The 21,039-nt window shown below is 46.3% G+C and overlaps 1 protein-coding gene and 1 non-coding gene across 10 annotated transcripts in view; one reads left to right on the top strand and one right to left on the bottom strand.

Annotated features, from left to right (window-relative positions):
* The first annotated feature begins 6,467 nt into the window (after positions 1–6,467).
* The window catches only part of NEMP2 (nuclear envelope integral membrane protein 2), a 29,770-nt gene continuing 15,198 nt past the window's right edge, over positions 6,468–21,039 (top strand). For 3 of the 9 annotated variants that reach the window (XR_006608509.1, XR_006608508.1, XM_045086500.1), the window contains exons 1-3: positions 14,321–14,339; positions 16,219–16,334; positions 20,807–21,038. Coding sequence is in view for 7 of the 9 variants with exons in the window: in XM_045086500.1 (XP_044942435.1) it covers positions 16,245–16,334; positions 20,807–21,038 (322 nt within the window). In the remaining 2 variants the exon portion in view is untranslated. Of the gene's footprint in view, positions 6,983–9,457; positions 10,865–14,111; positions 14,340–16,218; positions 16,335–20,806; position 21,039 lie in introns of those variants that run through there. The other 6 variants (XM_045086503.1, XM_045086504.1, XM_013061874.2 and 3 more) reach the window with 6 other exon arrangements.
* LOC123393707 lies at positions 14,565–14,668 on the bottom strand. The gene has a single exon (XR_006608521.1).

Raw genomic sequence — 21,039 nt, 5'->3', positions numbered from 1 at the left:
ATTCTAATTGATTTAATTAAATGTTCTACCTACCTAGAAACCAAGTGAAAGTTCCTAAATAATTTCTGACATGAGCTAAATTTTACATCTGATTCATAATGACTGATTATAACCCTATGACAGTTACAGAAACTTAATTAGTTATGAAGAACAAGAACTCGAGAAATAAAAATGCAGAGGCTGGAAATTGAATTATGATCTTTTTCACACCATGTGGAGATAGTCAAATGGAATTAAAAAACTCAGGTCACTAAAATAATATTAAGGAAGCTCTTTATTAAACTTTTTTTTTCAAAAAATATATCATATTATTGCAATATAAATCACACAAAATACATAAATATTTTAGCTGTGGTTACAAACTTGCTGAAAAAGCTACTTTCTGTCAAGCATGAAACTTGTAAAACTCAAAGTTTATTTCAAATGATTTTGAATCATTTCGGGTACATATTAAAAAGGTACATTTGGGGCTTTCCCCTGATGAATCAGTCTTCAGAGGGTTTGTCTTAGGAATCTGCATTCACAATGCTAAACATTTACTTATTACCCACACCAATAGCTTTCTGGCAAAAGTGCCAACTTCTTCACTCTTTTGGGCATCCAGATCCCCCAAGCCACAGAGCTTCATTCCATCTTAAAGGTGGACATGGGCTGTTTGCCAGAAGTCCACAGCTAAGATCTGTAGCACAACTGGGCAACTGCTTCAAGAGGTAATGAATTTTGTCCTTCTTCAATCACCCATTTTGGTGTAGAAATTTATGGGTTGGTGTTATTATCCAGTGGCAATTATTTTTGCATCCTCTTAGCAAAGTTTGATGGTTTGATGGTGATTCCAACTACAACATTCTCACTTCACTGACCCACTTCCATTCGGAAGATTCTGCTGGTGCCCTGTTTACATGGGGTTTTGTTTTCGATTGGTTTGGTTTGATTTGATTGAGTACATTTCATCTTCTAGAAGGATGCCAAAAAATGCTGGTGTAATTTAAGAATAATACCTTGCAATAATCACGGTTTGTTAATCCCATCTGCTCGCTGAGAAGGAAGCAATGTTCCATGATGATGTCAAAGAACCTGTGAGTCTGACCACACTTAATTCCTTCTTTCTGTATTTCTCCTTTTCTTTCTCCTTGGTGGGTTTTGTGTGTGTGTGGTGGTGGGGGGGGGGGTTGGTTCATTTCCGTTATTACTAGAAAGCTTAATTGTGGTGCTTACCTCTAAAGCTCTTTACACAGCTAAAGTCTGACTTTGAAATAAGACTTCACAAAAGATTAAGTGTAGTGTTTTCTAAACTGTGTATGCCTGGGTTATTAATGTATTTTATTTGAGAAAAGTAATTATCAGGCTTAAATTTTGGTGTTGTGTATGTGTAAACCAAATGTTTCACCCAGGATTCCTCAATCCAGGAGAGATCATGATGGAAACACCATTAGTAGCATTAGTAGGTAGCACTAGTAATACCCAGCATTAGTAGGGTAAAAACTAACCTAGCATAATTTACTATATCATAGTTTTTGAGGGTCAGGAAAATAGGAACAGCTTAATTAGGTGGTTCTGGTTCTAAGGTCTCTCAAGCGCCACAATCAAGGCATGGACCAATACTACAAACATCTCAAAGCTCTGTTGGGGAAGATCTCATTCACATGGGTCTCTCCACAGTGCTGTCTCACAACAAGGTAATTGGCTTCCCTAGTGAGAATGATCCCAGAGAAAGTGAGAGAGAACAGTCAAGATAGAAGCTGCAGTCTTTTTATAACCTAATTTTGGAAATGACATCCCATGGTTTTCATATACTATTCATTAGAAGCAAGTCAGTTTTTCCAGCCCACATTCAAGGAGAGGAGCTTATACAAGGGCATGAATACCAAGAAATAGAGGAAATCATTGGAGGCCATCCTAAAGGCTGCCTACTGCAAATTTCTTTATTACGGGAATTTTTAAGCCTTTAAGATACTACTTGTCATTGTAAATGTCTTTGAGGGATAATACAGTAAGCTGTATTTTCCAAACTATTTGAACTTAGATTCTTTCCATCTGCCCTCTCTGTCAATTTTTTATGGGCTTGGTGTTTTAAGAACTTGCTGTTTAAGATGTCCTCAGACCACTAGTGAGATTGTTAGAAATGCAGAATCTCAGGCCTTACCCTAGACCTACTGAATTACTGGTACTATTACTTATTCTTTTTTTTTTTTAAGATTTTATTTATTTATTTGACAGAGAGAGATAGAAAACAAGTAGGCAGAGAGGCAGGCAGAGAGAGAGAGGGAGAAGCAGGCTCCCTGCTGAGCAGAAAGCCTGATGCGGGGCTCAATTCCAGGCTGAGATCATGACCCAAGCTGAAGGCAGAGGCTTAATCCATTGAACCACCCAGGCACCCAATATTACTTATTCTTGAGCCTACTTCATCTGATATTAATATAGCCACTCAACTTTTTCTTGATTGATTTTTTTTATGACATATCATTTCCCATCCTTTTCTTTTTAACCTATTTAAGTACATCTCTAAATTTACAGTATATTTCTAGTAAATGGCATGTGAATAAACTTTTGCTTATTTATCCAATCTGACAACTTCTACTTTTTAATTAGATGTTGAGCCATTTATATTTAATGTAATTATTTATATGGTTGGATTTAGACCTACCATTTTTAAAGTTGTTTTGTATTTGTCAATTTGTTCCTTATCCCTCCCCCTCCATCCGATATACTTGCCTTCTTTTGGAATATTTTATTGTTCTATTTTATCTCTACTATTGGCTTATTAATTATACCTCTTTTTAAAAGATTTTAGTGGGTGATCTAGGGTTTACAACATACATCTTTAGTTTATCACAGTTTAATTTCAATGATTACTATATCACTTTAAATATAGTGAAAGAACTTTATGGTAGTATACTTCCATTTCTTCCTCTCATTCCCTGTCATACTGTCATTCATTTTAATTCTACATGTAAGTCCCACAGTGCATTGCAACTATTTTTGCTTTAGACACATCTTTTAAAGTGATTACAATAATAAAAACTTTTATGTTTACTTTCATCATTTCTAAAGCTATTTATTTCTCTATGTAGACCCAAATTTCCATCAGCTATACTACTCTTCCTGCCTGAAGAATGTCTTTTAACTTTTTTATAGTGAAAGTTTAAAAATGAAATTTAAAAAACCTTCATTTGTCTTCAAGATTTTGAAAGATATAACTGGGTATAGAATTCTGGATTGATGGTATTCTTTCTTCTACTTCAAAAATGTCACTTATGTAGTTTTTTTTCTTTTTAAAGATTTTATTTATTTGACAAACAGAGATCACAAGTAGGCAGAGAGAGAGAGAGGAAGCAGGCTCCCTGCTGAGCAGAGCCCTGAGACCATGACCTGAGCAAAAGGCAAAGGCTTTAGCCCACTGAGCCATCCAGGAGCCCACTTATGTAGTTTCTAACAAGATGTCTGCTGTAAGTTTTAGCCCTCTGCAGTGTGTCATTTTTCTCTGGCTGTCTTTAAGATTTTGTCTGTATCTACTATTTTCATTAATTTTGGAAAATTCTCATATTTATATCATAAAGTATTTCCCCTGTCTCATTCTTCCTCTCCCCTCCTTTTGGGATTCCAACCTGTGTTTATTAAACTACTTTATATTATTTCATATACCTTGCATGTTCTTTCTTTTTTAAAAAATTCTTTCCTTCTATTTCAATATGGATAATTTCTATTTATTATATTCAAGTTCACTGTTTTTTTCCCTCAGCTATATCCAGTATTCTGCTAAGGTCACTGAAGTGATTACTCATCTCTAACAATGTGCTTTTTAATTTCTAGCATTTCCATTTCACATTTGTAATAATTTACAAGTCTCTACTGAAATTTTCTATATATTCATGTTTTCTACCTTTTCCACTAGATCCTTTAACATATTAATCACAGCCCAACATATGAGTCATTTTTGAATCTGGTTTTGTTGATTGCTTTAAGCTCTTAAACAATGGATTTTTTTTCTTTTCTGGTTTAGGTATCTTGTAATTTTTTATTGAATAATGGATATCTTTGTAGAAGAACAGTAAAAACTGAAGTAAAAAATATTTATACCAAGAAATGAGTATGCCTCTTCTGTCAGATTAGAAATGTAGGTGATTAAATCAATTTAGTCAGGAAGTGAGCTGAATTTGGGTTCTATTCTTATAATAACAATAAATCTTTTGTTATACCACATGAATTTTTTAAAAAGATTTTATTTATTTGACAGAGAGAGCGAGTGCAAGCACAAGCAGGGAGGAGGGGCAGAGGGAGAGGGAGAAGCAGACTCTTCACTAATCAGGGAGCTGGAGCTCAATGTCAGAACCCTGAGATCGTGACCTGAGCTGATGGCAGATGCTTAGCCAACTGAGTCACCCAGGTGCACTGTACCACAGGATTTTAATTTTTATGCTATTACCTTGTTCTTAGTGTAGAAACTGGGGTGCTGAAGTTTTTCTGAGTGTCCCTTAGCTTTCAGCAGTTCTTGCATGCCTGGGTTCCAGAGAGATCTGTCTCCACTTTCTTCTTCTTCCTTGTAAGGCTGCTTGTTGCTAGTGTTGGTTTGTGGTGGGGCAAGAGGGTACTCCCTTCTGCTGGTCAGCTTTGTTCTTAGGCAAGTCCTATGTACCTGGGCCGTAAAGGTGGGGCATTTTCAGTATTTTTTCCTCCTTTTACCATTGCTGACAAATGCTGTCTTGTTTCTCTGGTATGCCTTCAATGAAAGAGGGTTTCCCAGAAGTTGCCAACCTCTACTCTGTCAGTTCAGTTCAGGCCCCGGAACCCCAGTGCTTCCTGCTGCTCCCCCAGGAGCAGAGTAGAGTTTGCCCTTCTCTCTCTCCACCAGAAGTAAGAGTCTTCGCCACGGCCCCGTGGTTGTAGTGCTTTATGCTCGTTCCCCAATAGCTTAAGGTCTTCATATCAGAGAAAGGTTTGGGGGACCTTACATGTGGTCTCACGACTGTCCCCCAGTGACAGAACTACCACCTTCCAAGATTGTTATCTCTGGAAAAAGATGTATTGCTCTCCTATAGAGAGGAATGTGGTGTTTTGAGTTAGCTTTTTTACAGATACTCACTAAAGACCTGCTACATGAACAGCAATTTTTTTAAAAATTTATTTGACAAAGGGATCACAAGTAGGCAGAGAGAGAGGCAGAGAGAGAGGAGGAAGCAGGCGCCCCGCTGAGCTCCAGGGAGCCCGATGTGGGGCTCGATCCCAGGACCCCGGGACCATGACCCAAGTCCAAGGCAGAGGCCCCAACCCACTGAGCCACCCAGGCGCCCCAGCAATTGAAATATTAACTCATTACACTGCTGCCTGCCCTTTACCAGATACCGCTGCAGGACCGCGTGTTTGTCTTTCACGGAGCTACCTGTTTCTTTTAGCTACTTTCCATCATGCCATCTCAAATGAGGCTAAATCAAAATCGAAGTGGTTAGGGGGAAAAGCTGTGTGCAAGAGGCACGTGCACACCTCACACTTGGGTCAAGAGCTCAGCTGTTTCCCTGGAGACAGTCTTCAGGGCACACAGGTGGAAGTTTAACGGTTTATGTGTAAAACTCATCCCCTTCAAGAATTCCTTACAAAGAGATCTCGGAGCTCCCAAAGCCAACTACGGGCGTCCACATGGTGCAAGGGATTTGAGGACAAATGGTTAAATCTTACGCTGAAGCAGGGAAAGCCCGGTTCGGGAGTCCTGCTTACACCTTTGGGGAAAACGAAGTTATTTTTAGGGGATGATTTCTGTCACCACTGGCTTCTCCAAGGCACCTAAGCAGACCAGAGTTAGGAGAGAGGAGAGGAACTTCTGTTCCAGTCAGTGCTTCGTCTGAGATAGTGAATCACATGAATGGATTTTCGGGGCCTGAGGAAGATCTGTGCTCCAGAAACACGGAAATGCACTATAATCTACTTAAGTCTGCGAATTCTATGCTAATCATCGGCGTTCAGGCCGCTCAGGTATTTTCTCCAGTTTCGCTGCGACGTAACCGGCACAGGACGCTGCGTCGGCTGCAGGGGCGCCGTGTGACTGACACGCGCCGCGGAACGTCACTAAGTCGGGATCCGTCACCTCACGCGGTTCCAGGACGTCCGCGCGACGAGAACGTCGGTGATTTACCCTCGGCAGCTCTCGGGCGAGCGTCACCGTTAGCGACCGTGTCACACCGCGCGTCCCGTCACCGCGGCGTACTTACGACTTTAAATCCGGACTTTCTGACCCGCTCTGCCCGTCCGACCCCCCTTCCTGCGCCCGGACCCCGCGGCAACCGCCCACCGTCTTCCGGATCCTCGCGGGCGGCGGCGGCCTTCGGGGCCGCAGGGCGAGGCACGTCCCAGCCTCTGCCGCGGGGCGCCCCGGCGCTCGGACACGCGTCCTGGGGCAGCGAGCGCGCCTGCTGCTGTCTCACAGCAACGGAAAAGGAAACAGGGAAAATAAACTCTTACTGGTAAAACAAAAAGGGGGTTCCTCCACGGTCTTCCTCTTCACAGAGCGTCACTCAAGTCCGAGAATTCAGCCCTAAAACCCCGCAGCTCACGCACGGGTCGAGGACGTTTGAGGCAGAGCCCACACTCGAGGGGCCCCTCCCCCTCCCCCACGACCGGCGCCTCGCGCGGAGACTGCCGGGACCGCGGCGCGCCCGACGGCCTCCGGGGCAGCGAGGCCCGGAAGCCCTGAGGCGGGGGCTGGGAGGGGCGGGGGGCGGCTCCGGCCTGCGCCCCACCCCCGGCCGCGGGAGCTTCGCGGGGTCTCGGCCTTTCCCGCGTGCGGGCCCCGCCGCCCCCTCGTCTCTCGGGCCTCGCGCGGTTTCCGCTGCCAACGGCCCAGCCGGCCCGCCGCGGCCCGCGCCGCCGCCCTGGTTCCGGGGCGGGATGCGGCGGCCCCCGGGGCGCTGGTGGCTGCTCCTGTGGCTGCCGCCGCTGTCCGCCCCGCCCGCAGGCGCCGCGCGCGGAGAGGAGGCGGCGGCCGCGCTCTCAGGTAACCGGGCGGGCGGGCGGGCGGGCGGGCGCGGGCTCCCGGCTTCCGGCTCTCGCGCAGCCCGCGCCCCGCAGCTGCTCCGCCCGCGCCCGGCGGCGTCGTGGGGGCGGAGGACGGGGAGCCGGCGGGCGCTGCCTCGTTCCTCCGGGCTCACCGCGGGGCGCAGCCGGCGCCCGCCCCCTCCCGCCTGCTCGGGCTCCCCGGTGTCTCGGGCGGCATCTGGCCTTTTAAAAACATTTTACAGATTTTATTTACTTCCTGGACAGAGAGACAGACCGAGCTCACAGGCGGGCGGAGCGGCGGGCGGAGCGGCGGGCGGGGCGGGGGCGGGGAGGAGGCGCCCCGCCGAGCGGAGAGCCCGACGCGGGGCTCGATCCCGGGACCCTGAGATCATGGCCTGAGGCCCCCGGGCGCCCCGCACCTGCACGTTCTCCTGGTTTTAGCAGAAGCAAAGCGGCGGAGCTCCGCGTCTCGCCGGGTTCCCCCGTCGACCGAAGTGCGGTGGTTCGTGTGCGGCCCCGCAGCTGCGCGGCCCCGGAGGCTCGCGGAGGAACGTCCGTGCTTCTCCCGGGGCGGCTGCTGCGGACCCGGGCCGAGCGGGCGATGGCTTCGGCTCCGGGGCGAGGCCGCGACTCCTCCGCGGACGGGCCCTGCGGCCTGGAGCGGGACCCGCGGCCGGTCCCGCGTGACCCGATACTGCGTGTCCCGCGGCGTCGCTGCGAGGTCGGCGCGCGGTGGGACGCGGGCACGAGGGAGGGGGGCAGCTGGGGCGCCGCCGCGGTCCCTGCGGGGGAGCTCCCGGGATCCCGCGCGGAGGGGCAGCTGCGGCTCACCACGCGCAGAGCCCCTCCCCCACCCCCGCACCACGTCCCGTCAAGGTTTCCTGGCGCTGTTGTCCACCAGCTTCTCATGTCCTCGGCCACCTCTGTTGGCAGGGGCAGCCAAGCCTGGTCTTGCTGCTGGGCAGAGGCCCTGCTCCTGCGAGGTCGCGGTTCTTTGTCTAAGGATGGGGCCGACGGCCGGATTCTGGGGAGCTGCCAGCCGCAGGGACTCGCGCAGTGACTTCCACTTTGGGCGACTGCTCTGCACGGTGGTCATCCAGCACTCCGTGGCTGAGTGCTCACGAGGTGTCTGCAGTGTTGAAAGTGCTCCGAGTGCGTTATCTTGTCCAGTGCGGGTGATGGTCCTCTGAGAGCAAGTACCGTTAGAGACCCGCTTTATGGATGGGGAAAGGCAGGCTCAGTAGTAAGCAGTGTGACCATGACACGGGCGAGCAGATGAATCACAGACGCGCCCGAGACGGAGGGTTTCTGAGCATGGCAGCAGCCAGAAACTTGTAAGGAGGCCCGGATCGACATCCAGAACCTTCACTTCTACACTTTCCTTCCATGCCCCCACCCACTCCTAGAATTACCTTGGTCCGGGCCCATAGTCTTTATGGACCATTGTTTTCTCATCATACGGTAAAGTTCTTCCATTGTGGAATGATTTCCAGCATGTTCTTGACCATTTTATTTCCTTCTGTGAACCCGCTATTTCTCATGTTTGTGTTACAACATTTGGTGTTAACTATGACTTCTGTTTTGTTAGCCAGAGAGCTACATAGATGCATGTCAGAACTACTGTTCCACCGAGACATGCAGGAGGTACACTGAGTTGATAAAATTCTAGCGCAGAGCCAAGAAAAATGGCAACGAATGAAGACTTACAGCAGCTTTTGCCATTCCAGATACGCTTTATATGGGACAGGCTGTGGAGCATCCTGGATCCTGTGGTGTGCCAGTGACACCACTTTGGAACCCTTGGACTAGACTATGTCTAAGGAACATTGCTGCTGTAAAAGTGATTTTATGAACTGAGATCAAACAGCTGGGACTTCCTTTCATAATAGGGCCCATTTATAACATGAGAAGCTTGGATCAGATGATACTTTATTGTTGTAAAATTCTCTTGAATGCACACACACACTTCCATAAAATAGAGAACATCCAGCGCCAGGCTAGCTTTCTGTCACCCTATTTGGAGGAAGGTCGGAGGCAAGTGACAGGAGAGGCAGGTAGTTGGCTGGCTGAAAGATTTTACTCATGGTTTGCAGCCCAGGTTGAGGACCCTTGAAACCATGTGCTGTCTTATGATGTAGTTCAGGCCACTGTGTTGAGTTCCCAGGCTTGGGCTATGTAGTGATGGCCCATTTGAAACCACAGCTTTCAAATTCATCTAAGGAGAAGAAAAATCAGTCCTTGAAGTTAAAATCGGCCTGAATGTGCATCAGTATGTGCTAATTCCAGATTCATTTTCTTTTTTTTTTTTTTTAAGATTTTATTTCTTTATTTGACAGAGATCACAAATAGGCAGAGAGGCAGGCAGAGAGAGAGGAGGAAGCAGGCTCCCCGCTGAGCAGAGAGCCCGATGCGGGACTCAATCCCAGGACCCCGAGATCATGACCTGAGCCGAAGGCAGCAGCTTAACCCACTGAGCCACCCAGGCGCCCCTCAGATTTATTTTCTATGCACATTCTTGGAGAAATAAAAATCAAGATTTATAGTCAATTCTGGTTAAACTAGGGTTAATAGAATAGAGAAGTTACCTTCTAATTTTGGTGCTCCATGCTAACTCCTTTGAAAATGTGAATCCACAAATAATACCCAGAAAAATCCTTCCTTTGAGCTTTCAGGAGCTAAGTTTTGTTGGTTTTTGCTTTTTAAAAATTTTTATATTTTTTCCCTCTTCTTGTCCCAAAAGAGAAGCAGTAATAGGCCAAATGGAGAAAAGGGCTCTCTAATTTAATAAGTGATTTTGTTATTCTGTTATAGTTTCATCTGAAGATATTTTCTTCCCATATGAGGGCCATATGAAGGTTAAATTTTTCGAAGGAACATTGCTGGAATATTTTTATGTTGGAAGTTGTTTAAGATCTGCTGAAATTTGAGAAGTGTTTGTGCTTTTTATTTTTAGCATACTCTATAAGTAGGCTTAAGTACTACCTGCCTTTTTCTGAAGTTTTGAATATTTTTACCTTATGTATGACTAAATTCTTTAACTTAAATATGTTCTTTTACATTTAGGAAAACTAATAAATGACAAAAGCTGTACAAAGTAGTAATTTAAAATGTAATTTATTAAAGCAATGATAACCCATCTGTCCCTTTTTTATATAAGCTATATAGTCTTAAATTAGATTAATTGAATATTTATAAATTGAGTACTATTTAAAATGAACTAAGGAATCTCACTGGGTAAGGTCACCCTGACTCAAATTCTTTGGTAATGTAAATAATTGTGCTTTGTCTTAGCAGTCTGGGCACAACTGTCCAGAAAATCAGAAGTCCGTTTTATTGCAGAATCGAGAGAACCTTTTGAGGACTGCAGGGAGTTACAGAAGGTGATGATCATGTCATGGCTGAGACGCAGCCTTGCTGGGGGTAGGCGTAGGAAGGATGGCATTCAGGACTGGCCCTGCAGATCTTTCTCTAGATCTGGAATCAGGTTTGAGGCTGTGAATACCAGCGTTATGGGGCACCTTCTAGGGGTAGAAACATACTCAGCCTCAGGTGGAAACAGTAGCTGTCCCTGGGCAGGTATTGTTCTTGAGTCTGATCAAATGAATGGTTATTATTACATTTTTCTGAATCCCTAGAAATTCCTTTTTGTTTTCTGAATTGTATTGTGAGAGGATTTTGTTGGTATCATTGTGATATCTTTGGGTTTGCCTACATCTGCCTCTAGGAAGTTCCATCTTGACAGAATGAACGAGCCAAGACTGAGGCCCCGGAATAAATGATGCCCGCAGACGGCAGGCCACTTCCCAGACTTCAGAGCTCGAGCAGCTGATAGGTTTCAGATAAGCCATCCAGCTGCTACATCTTCTGTTCCCTCCCTCAGGTGGGGATGGAGGAAGTAAAAACTGAATAGTACAATGTCTCTAGAAGAAGCCTAGATAAACAGTGTTGAGGTCACAGTCACTGCTTTATGCTTAGCCCAGCTAGCCCTTGGCTTAAGGTTTACATGAACTGCCATGAAGCTGGATTTGTGGTTTCTTGTAGCTGTTTCTAGTTCCTTAGATGTTTAGGGGCTCTTATGTGAACTGAATGAAGTTCATCTCTGAAGAGAGAGTTAGTAATAATGAGGGTAGCCAGAGGACACCATGAAATGCTAAGACCGTCTGTTGTCTCATGTGTTGTGTAAATTTGACATCAGCTTCACCTCAAAAGTCAGAGGCACTCTGGAGAATTCCAGGGGAGCACCTCACAACATGCCTTTAGTAGTGTTTCTGTGGGTATCCCTGCCAGAGCAACCTACCTCCGTCTGTACTTTGCTTAATCCTGTAGAGGACTGAGGAGAAATTCGGAGCAAGTTACTTTGGTCTAACTGAGAGGCCCCTTGTGCAGGATACACTGATGTACCATATACGAGTAAAACAAAACCAAGCTTCTTGTTTCTTGCTTCTCTCTGTTCTTCTCTGTCCGGGAAGGATAAAGAAGGTCCCTAGCCCAAGGGATGGTAAGGATTACAGCTCTCAACCCTGTAGTTAAGGTATATTGATGATGAGGTGGGGTGAGGGGGAGCTGTAGCCTGTGGGTTCCGTAGGTGGGATGTGACCCAGGCTGGATGGGGTGTCTGATTACATCAGGTTGCTTCAAGGGGAAGGCCAGAGTGCACCTCCTTTTATGGTGCTGACTGGTACTGGGCAGCCTTTTACAAAGATTGGCCAGGCTTTCATTGTCTCTGCTATGCATGCCCAAATGACCCACCAACACTCTCAAATTATAACCTACATACAAAAGGCAGATATTTAAAGGCTGGGGATCCGGTAATGAACATGCTGTCCCTAACTTTATGGAGAGACAGAGTATAAACTAATAATAGTATGAGGAAAAAATAAAGCAGAGTGAGAAGAAAGTGGGTGAAAGGGGTTGGAGTGTGCCATTTTAGACAGTGGGGTCTGAGAAGGCCTTCCCGAGAAGGTGACGTTCGGGCAAACCTCTGATCAGGAGAAGCAAGCTCTGCCAAAAGCTGGGGAGAGCGGATTGCAGGTCAAGGACTCAGCACGTAGGAAAACTCGAGGCAGGAGTGTCTCAGCATCTTGAGGGCGGGAGGGCTGGTGTGGCCTGAGCAGTGAGAGAAGAGAGCAGAGGAGAGAATGTCAGAGGTCCTAGGTCCTTGGACGGGAGGCTGCAGCCTGAAGTCCTCGGTTTTCAGCAGGTAAATGATGTGCTCTGATTGATGTTGTTAAATGATCTATATGCCGATTGGAGAATGGGCTGCAGGGGAGCATCATAGGGGTGATGCTGGAAGCAGGGAAACCAGGCTTTTACAGTAATCCAAGTGCAAGGAGACTGGCCTGGATGACAGAGAAGCATTTACTTCTATATTCAAATTATCGCACTGTATTACACCGTCTTGCTCTTAAGTTACAGATGTCACATGATCTAGGAGATGGTCTTAGGACCAAGTAGAAAAAAACTCAATGGAGGGCAGTGTTTGTTTGCCAAGTTCAGGTCCCAGAAAGAGGCTATTCCCTCAAACAGCTAACAAGAGGAGTAGTTCCCTGTTCTTACAGGGCTGGTTCCTTGAAGCAGTAGGGCCTACCGGGAGAGGCAATGCGGGCAGCAGCCCTGGAGTCACCCTTAAGAAAAGTGCCTAACAGGGGCTCCTGGGTGGCTCAGTGGGTTAAAGCCTCTGCCTTCGGCTCCGGTCATGGTCTCAGGGTCCTGGGATCGAGCCCCGCATCGGGCTCTCTACTGGGCAGGGAGCCTGCTTCCCCTCCACCTCTCTGTCTACTTGTAATCTCTCTCTGTCAAATCTCTCTCTGCCTCTGACATGGTCTTTTCTACAGCTGGCTGCGGCCCTTGGATGGCCAGGAGTGCCCTCTCCCCTGTGTAGGCCGTGGCCAGGAGTCCCTTGCATCTCAGATATACCCGAGAATTCGCCTCAGCATGGGGTGCTCTGTGTTGGTCGCACTGGTTCTGCATTCTCTTTTTGGTCTTGTTTATAAACAGGCCATGCTGGGGATGCGTTTCTAATTGTTCGTATCCTCTATGCCGAGGGCCTCTGGACCTTCCTTCACGTGCCTCTTTGAGACCTGTCTCTCAGACTCTTGTGTTTGCATCTCAGACTCTCAAACTCAGCAAATTTGTTCGTATATTTAAAAACATATGCATTTCCTCACCATGTTAAGAGTAAAGATTAAGTGACTTGACAGTGTCCCAGTGGAAAATACTGGATTCTGTTGTGACTTTCGTGTGGTCACATGGGTGGGCACGCTGCGTCTTCTCCCCGGGTCTGTCTGCACTTTCTCCAGCAGAATGCTTAGGACGCTTCTAGCAGGACATGGACCTGTGTGGGTTCATTCAGTATTATTCCTGAAGTGGACGAAATTGCGACTAGTTACTAGTTACTCTGTCCTTGCTCATCTTCGCTGTAGCAGGTTGCGCTGGCACTTCCCTTGAAGGAGATGGGGGTTGGGCATAAGGTCCCTCTCTCTGTGTGCCCACAGCGTTCGTTCTCTGTTTCCTGTTGACAGAGCCAGTGGTGACACCTTATCCTGGATCCAGAAGAATTTAGGATTTTCATCTCAGTTACTTTATTTGTTTTCCCCGCAGAAAGTGGTTTATTGCTTTTAGAACAAAATATGATGCTTTCAGAACTTTTGTTCTGAAGAAAAACAGAACTTGAAAACTTCTCTAAAACATGATTTTGTCAGCTGATGGAAGTAGGCTCTTCAGCATAGAACATTTCCCACTTGCAACTGTGTGAGGCCAGAGCTGTCAGACTGGAGAAGGCGAACCCTTAGAACTGGGGCTTTTTGGAGTGCCTGGGTGGCTCAGTGGGTTAAAGTCTCTGCCTTCGGCTCAGGTCATGATCTCAGGGTCCTGGGACCGAGCCCCACATCAGGTTCTCTGCTCAGCGAGGAGCCTGCTTCCTCCTCTCTCTCTGCCTGCCTCTCTGCCTACTTGTGATCTCTGTCTGTCAAATAAATAAATAAAATCTTAAAAAAAAAAATAAAAGAACTGGGGCTTTTGTGCTTGTGGCTGCTGTACTGAGTGTCAGGTCTGACCTCCTTGCCCAGACGCCTGCAGAGCTCCTCCTCCAGCACCCACTCACACCCTGCTCCTCACTTCCTGTAGGGGATCACATATGGGAGACGCGACTCGGAGTGGATGGATGGAAAGGCCTGGCTGGTACCAACTAATCCAGGCAGGGAAGAATGAGCTAGGTGGCTTCAGATGCCCCTTCAACAACCGAATCCCCCACTTTTGGACACCCTGTCCTCCCCAGTGTTATGTCCTGGGGCCAAAGCCGTTGTTTGTAAGAGAGCAGGAGGTGAGCGCCCCACTCCCTCACAGGCATCTCTGTGGTAGGTGACTACCTGTTTAGGTGTGTTTGTTAGGTGTTGCCTGTGGGGCAGGCCGGGCACCAAGCTACTTTGGGGGCAACACAGGCCAGGATCGGCTTGTGAGAACCTGGCACTATCCAAGGAGAGCTCCAGGGCCTACGGCCCGGTGCTGCCACTTCAGACCCTAGTCTGGCTGGGGGGGTCAGCACGCCTGGTGTAGACCAAGTGGGGGCTCCCAGTAAGCACAGATGTCTGAGGCAGGAAAACAAGCCTGCCAGCTTGTGGCAGCCCTGACCATGATCCCCAAGGGCAGATCATAGCCTCCAACCCTGACTGAGGAATAAAAGGCATCTCACCTCATTTTAAATTCTGATACAGAGGCAGCCACAGAATAAAATGAACCCCATTACTTAATAATTTCCTTAATGCTAGTTACTCTCTCTAATAAAGCACCTGTCTCTCCTCTGTATATTATGGTATATGGTGTTGTGTTGTACATTATTTAATGTTACATATAGCACACAAATGCACGTATGTTTATGTTTATGCACACAGACACACATCCGTATCTACTTCTGTCTCCAGATTTCTCCTGTGCTGCAGCCCCGTCCATCTTCACATAGTCCCACAACCGGAACTTAGTTCTGCCCCAGACTGAACTCCTCCCCCTTTCCCTGCCCGAGCTTGCATCCTCTCTGCTGTTCCGTATTGGCGTGAAGGGCCTTGCCATCTCTCCACTTAACAGAACTTCCCTTTCTTGTGCTCCCTTATCTAATGACTCTCCAGAGCCTGTTGGTCCCGGTCATAAGGGATCGCTAATCTGTTCGTCTCCCTCCTGCCCAGCTCGGTCCCTGCTTAGGCTGCTGCAGGAACCTCCTTGGTTCTTCTGCTTTCCGTCTTCACCTCTAAACTTGCACGTTGCTTAGAGAATGCTTCTTCTGAAACACAGCTGGGTGCCTGTTGTTTCCCTGGTCCAACTGCTGATGCTCTGTTTGTCCTTCCCTCCCCTGCTCAGTGTCTGGAAGCTGATGTCTCTGGGCTGTATCAAAGGGCCTTTGGTTCCCATAGTGTTTGGCCAGTGAGAGGCCCTGCGAGGAAGGCAGGAGACAGAGGCTGACGTGGTGCCCCCTTGTCCCACCATCCCACATTCTGGCAGGGATCACATCCCATTAGACTGTCCTCCTGGCTTGAGAAGCTGCAGTAACATCCAGCCCTACCTTTGCCATTTCAGGCCTAGGGATGTTACAGGCTTCCTGCTGTTGTTGATGTGAAGCTCCCAGTGCCTTAGCTCACGGTGTTAATGTCTTAACTCTGCCCCAGTCTCCCGAACTCTTCGGTAAAACCCTGGGGAGTGTCAGCAGTTTCCTGCTGAGACTTTGATGCTTACCTAGAAGGCTTCGGCGCTCTGCATTCAGCGCGCTGTCTGTACTCCGCGAAGTGGTGGCCATTGCTTGCGTCTCCCTGCAGATGTCGGAAGGCCCCCGTGTAGTCCCCATACACCGTCCTCAGTGAATGACTAAACTGCTTCCGTGATTTCCCTCATCTCTTGCCGCCCTCTGAACTATCTTCTCTGTCTCGCTGCCTCCGGCTCCCCCTTCAGTGCTCTCTCTCATTTCCCCCTTTCTAGGAAGCTGCCCCCAATTCTTGCCCTCTGCTCCAAGACTGAAGTTCTTGGAGTTCTCTGTGTTCCTACAGTACCTCCCATATATCGTAAGAGAATTGACACTGGACTGTAATTTTTTGGTCTGTCTCCTGTGGGCTGGAAAGACTGAGGGACTGTAACTACCATGTAGAAAAGTTCATTGGTTAGAGACATTATTCTTATGAAGAGAAAGAAATAAAAGAAAAGATTCTTGGAAATAAAATATTTTAGGAAGTATTTCTCTTTTCCATCTCTCAGTTCTAAGGTGTAAAACTCTGAAGGAAATGGATTTTATTAAAACATCTGACTCGGACTGTTACTGCTACAATCGAAATTCCCAAATGGAGTGGAAATATATGTGGTCGACTAGGCAGGTAAGAGCCTACATTTAAATCATGTTTTAGGAACTGAGAATTAAAATGTTCTAGTTCAAGAATAAAAAAAAAAGCTTTTGTATGGCATAGAGCAGCGTATCAGTATGAAAGCTGACTGGGGAACCACATAGAGTGACCCAAGGGAAAGGGGCATGTGGAAGGGAACATTAACTCTTCATGCTTTTTATCAGCCCTTCTCCAAACCATTCCAAAGAAATATGGTATCCAAGTGAGCACAGTGTGGTCACCGTTCAGACACAACTCAAGACAACACCCTCTCTCCTAGTTTCCAAAATAATTTCTATCCCAAGCCCTTCTCTGATCCCAGGGATGGCCAAGATAATAGTTAATCTCAATAGCCTAGTACTTCCCATCATTCAGCACTTAACATATTTATTAAGCACTCACCTAGGGGCTAGGAACTATTACTGGCTCTTAGGATACATTAGTATCGTAGGATCCTAAAACAGATCCCTGTTCCTATGATTTTTAGGCTCCTAGGGGTAGGAGGTAGAGAAGAAAATTGTAAAATGAGTAAGTGCCATGAAAACAGAAAATGTAAAGTGAGGGAGGTGGGGAGTAAGTTACAGTATAAAAAGTGGGGTCAGGGTAGTTCTTGGTGAGAAGGGGATACTTGAGAAAGATGTTAATGAAGTTCGTGAGTTACCAAGGTACTATACAAAGAGAGTATATTTTAGGCTGAGGGAAAAGATAGGACAGCGTATCAGAAGGCACATGATGTTGGTTTGTGCCATTACTGATGATACACACCACTTGGATCACCTGGGTAAGGTGGTCTCTGGAAATTTACAGTTTTACCACTATAAAGTGACCATTTTGCCCTTTTAATAAATGAGTATTTTGAGGAGGTAATTTGAAACTATGTAGATGTCCTTTTCCTCCCTCATCAGGTTTTCCCTTCCTAGTTTTATCATTCATTGATGATCCTTGCATGAATCAGTTATCAGGATGTTTATCAAATGGTCCTTTTCTAATTCCACGATTCTTTCCACATCCATCAGCGCTCTTCAGTCAGGAAGAGGTTTTCCTCCTCCAGTCTGTTTGTATCCACACAGTGTCACGATTGTGGATTGTCTGTTACCTCATTATTCGCTCTGACGTTCACATCGTCCTAGATTTGGCCAGTAAGAGCACCTTTAAGGTAGCTCATGTGTCCTTTTATTTTGTGCCTATCATTTGGGCATCTTCTGGTAAGCAAGATGTTCCAGGCTTATCTTACAATTTCTTCAGCCCAACTCTGGAGTCATACATTTTTTTCAAGGAGCATTCAGCGTTATTTATTTATTTATTAGTGCTGGGATACCATTGTCATATGTGTACAGACAGAAACTTACACACCCATACACCTGTGGACGTTCTATTTCTGTCTCTCCATTTGTTGAAAAACACGAGTTCTGGTATTTTCCATACTACTGGGTTCGTTCTCATCTCCTTGCCGTATTTGTAACTTTTTCTCTGATGGGGAGAAACTAGTTTTCATTATTCTCAATATATTTATTTATTTGTCTAATGATAGAATAGTAATTTATTTGTCAGTATTTGTTTAGAGTGTGTTTTACCTCTAGTGTGAGAGTGTATAGTTTAAATACTGTGCTCCAGAATCACTTAGGTTAACCCATTCTCACACACCTCCTTTAATATGATTATATTATTCATTTGAGATATATTTTGTTTTATTTGTTGCCATTTCCATTTGAATATTTGTTTTTATTGTTTTCAGGTTTTTTCCCTATCTTAGTTGATCTTATTAACATGTATTAGTAGGGATGGAATTAATATGGTTTTAAATTGCAACTCTATGCAGAAGTATTCTCAGAGAAGTGTCAGTCCCCCTCATTCCTCTACCTATTCCTATCTAGCCCTTGTGGGTAGCAGTCTTACTAGCTTCTGTATGTTTTCTGTGTTACTTTCTGAAAAAGTCAGCAGCAGTGCGTGTTTGTAGACAGTGCTAAGGAGTGAGTTTAGCTGGAGGACCAATAGCTGAGCCTGGTCAGTCTTACACATAGGGAGGAGGAAGGAGCCAGCAGAGGAGAGAGAGAAGGAGCACTGCACGGAGAAGGTGTTACAAGGAGAAGAGAGTGGTCAGCAGTGCTCAGTGCTGTTCGTGGATCAAATGTGGTGACTGAGAATGAATTGGCCCTAACAACGTGAAGGCTGCTGGTGACCTTGTCAGGGACGGCCTTTAGGGCATGAAACACTCCATGACTGAAAAGGGTTAAAGAGAGAATGGGAGGAAAAGAACTGAAGACTGCAGGTATGGGTAACCTTGTAAGAGAATTTGATTGCACTGGGGAAAGTGGAGTCCATAGAAGGCTCCCCCCCCCATGGGAAAAGTATCAACATGTTTGTATGCTAATAGTGATGTAGGGAAGCTGTTAAGGTTTGAAGCCAATAGCCAAGAAAGAATTCTTGAGACCTCTTTGGTGCAAAAGGTGATTTCATTAAAGCTGGGGACGGGACCCTTGGGCAGAAAGAGCTACCCTGGGGTCACGAGGAGTGGCCCATTATATACTCTTAAGTTGGGAGGGAATTAGGGACAGCGTAAGTCTCTAAGGAATTTTGGAAGCAAGGTTTCCAGAACCTTGAGGGGGCTAGCTGTTGTTGGGAAGAAGTCATTTATTACTGCCTAATGAAACCTTAGTCATCAGACCCTTCAGTTGTCTATTGGTGGGTCATATGCTTGGGGGATGATTGCCGACATGTATTTTGGAGAGATAGAGATAAAGGAAGTTTCCAAAGGAATTTTTGTGTGTAAAGTAGACTTACAGGATCCTGGGTGTTGGGCTAAGATTGCCTTTTGCCCTTAGCAAAGTATTAACATCCAGGCAGCTGAGTTTCTAGAGGAATGTCATTCTGCCTGTTTTAAGGACTTAACCAGTGGGGTATAGATAGTAAGGAAATTTAATTTTTCTGTCTTTGTTTCCCACATCAGTAGGGTGGTCCAGTAGAAAGGGCAGGACTGTTGGTAGGATGTCCTTGAGTAGACAAAGGATAGTCTAAAGGATACCTTTGAATCTCCTTTAAATCTCCTCTGTGGCAGAAAGTTCCTCCCCACAGGCAGGAAGCAGAGCACGCCCCTGCAGGTACTCACCGCTGGTTGGGTAATGGGATGGGAGCCTATGGACTTCGTCTTCTTCCATTTTCAGCCAAGAGTGAGGGTGAGGAGGAGGTGTTGGTGTTGAGAAGGGAAAAGCTGTGACATCTTTGTTGAAGAGAGTAGGGAATGTGTGGTATGATCACCTGTAGCTTTACGTCCCACTTCAGGTTCACCCTCGGGCTTGAAGTCAGACTGCTGTGTGGTTTATCTGGTGCCATTTGGTGGTCCGAATCCAAGCGTGAAACGGGTGGAGGGTTGGAGTTTGCAGGTAGGGCTGACAAAGCAAGAGCGCCACAAAGGAGGTGGGTACATGCAAGGGAATGATTTATAATGATTGACCTTGGAATTTAGCTGGAAAGGAAGGGGTGAGGAGCAGGGGGAAAATGCTTGATGTGTGGTGAGGTCAAAGGCTTCCTGGGTTCAAGGTCCTATAAGGGGCTTACTGGAAAGGTAGGAGTTGGTGGTCAGCCAGTGGAATGCATAAAACAACCTATAGAGGGCCTGTAGTTTGGTAATGACAGGGTCCAGGGTGTGGCCCTGGGAGTGATGAGCTGAGGCCCGGCAGAGGGCAAGAGTACAAGAGGGGAGGAGTTCAAGATGCAGAGAGTCAGAGCATAGGAAGGAGTTTGGTATGTGTATTATGCGTATTGAATCCCCGAGAAGTATGACAGGAAATAGAGCAGTGAGCCAGGAGCTGAAATCCAAGAGAAAGGAGGGTAGGTAGTGGGTTATATCACCTAACGCCGGAGACGGAGAGCTGGTGATCTCCCTCTTTGCCGGCTCACCTTACTCTTGGACAAAGAAGAGTATGAATAGAGAGGGACAGACAGAGGCAGCGGCACAGTTGTCATTTAATGATCACTGGCTAGATTGTCAGTGTCTGCTTGGTACTGTAGCAGGTGCTTTGTTGTGAGACTTGACTAGGACCTGTGGTTGGATTCTTCAGGAGGCACGGGGAGAGAAGCCTGAATTACACATGCGCAGCTGATCCAGAAGAAGTGCTTTTCCTCAAACACAGTACACAATGGTAGAGCTAGAAACCCCTTTATAGACCAAGTAGTTTGCCACCTGCTGCTTTCTCCTGTCCTTTTTCACATGTCCCTTGGCCACAACAACTTGCTAGAGGAGGGAGTTAAATCACCTACAACCCAGGGGAAGAAACATCCACCTCGCAAAGTCTCTGTGCTCCAGTATGTTCGAACTAAACATGGATCTGTAGGTGCATTGCTGGGATCCCCGGAACTGTGTGCATCTGACTGTGTTCTTCCTCCGTTATCGCGGGCTCTCTTCATTCCTCTGCTCATGATTTGAAGGAGCTTACGTGTTTATGGATTTGTTTGTTCTTATTTTATAGGTAAAAATTACCAGTTCAGGCCTGTTCAGTATTGTATATATCACAGAAAGACATAATTGTCAATATCCAGAAACCATTCTGTCTTATATCAAGTGTATGACTCATAATTTTTGGACACCAAAGGAGTCTAATGAAATAACCATAATCATCAATCCATATGGAGAGACCATGTGCTTCTCTGTGAAACCTGTCAAGAAGATATTTGTCTATACAATTAGTGTGACTCGAAACAG

The sequence above is a fragment of the Mustela putorius genome, unplaced genomic scaffold, assembly GCF_011764305.1.
Source record: "Mustela putorius furo isolate JIRA1106 unplaced genomic scaffold, ASM1176430v1.1 tig00000992_pilon_pilon_pilon, whole genome shotgun sequence".
Classification (NCBI taxonomy): Eukaryota; Metazoa; Chordata; class Mammalia; order Carnivora; family Mustelidae; genus Mustela; species Mustela putorius.
Note: the sequence above shows the minus strand (reverse complement) of the source record. Positions and strands in the feature narration are given on the sequence as shown.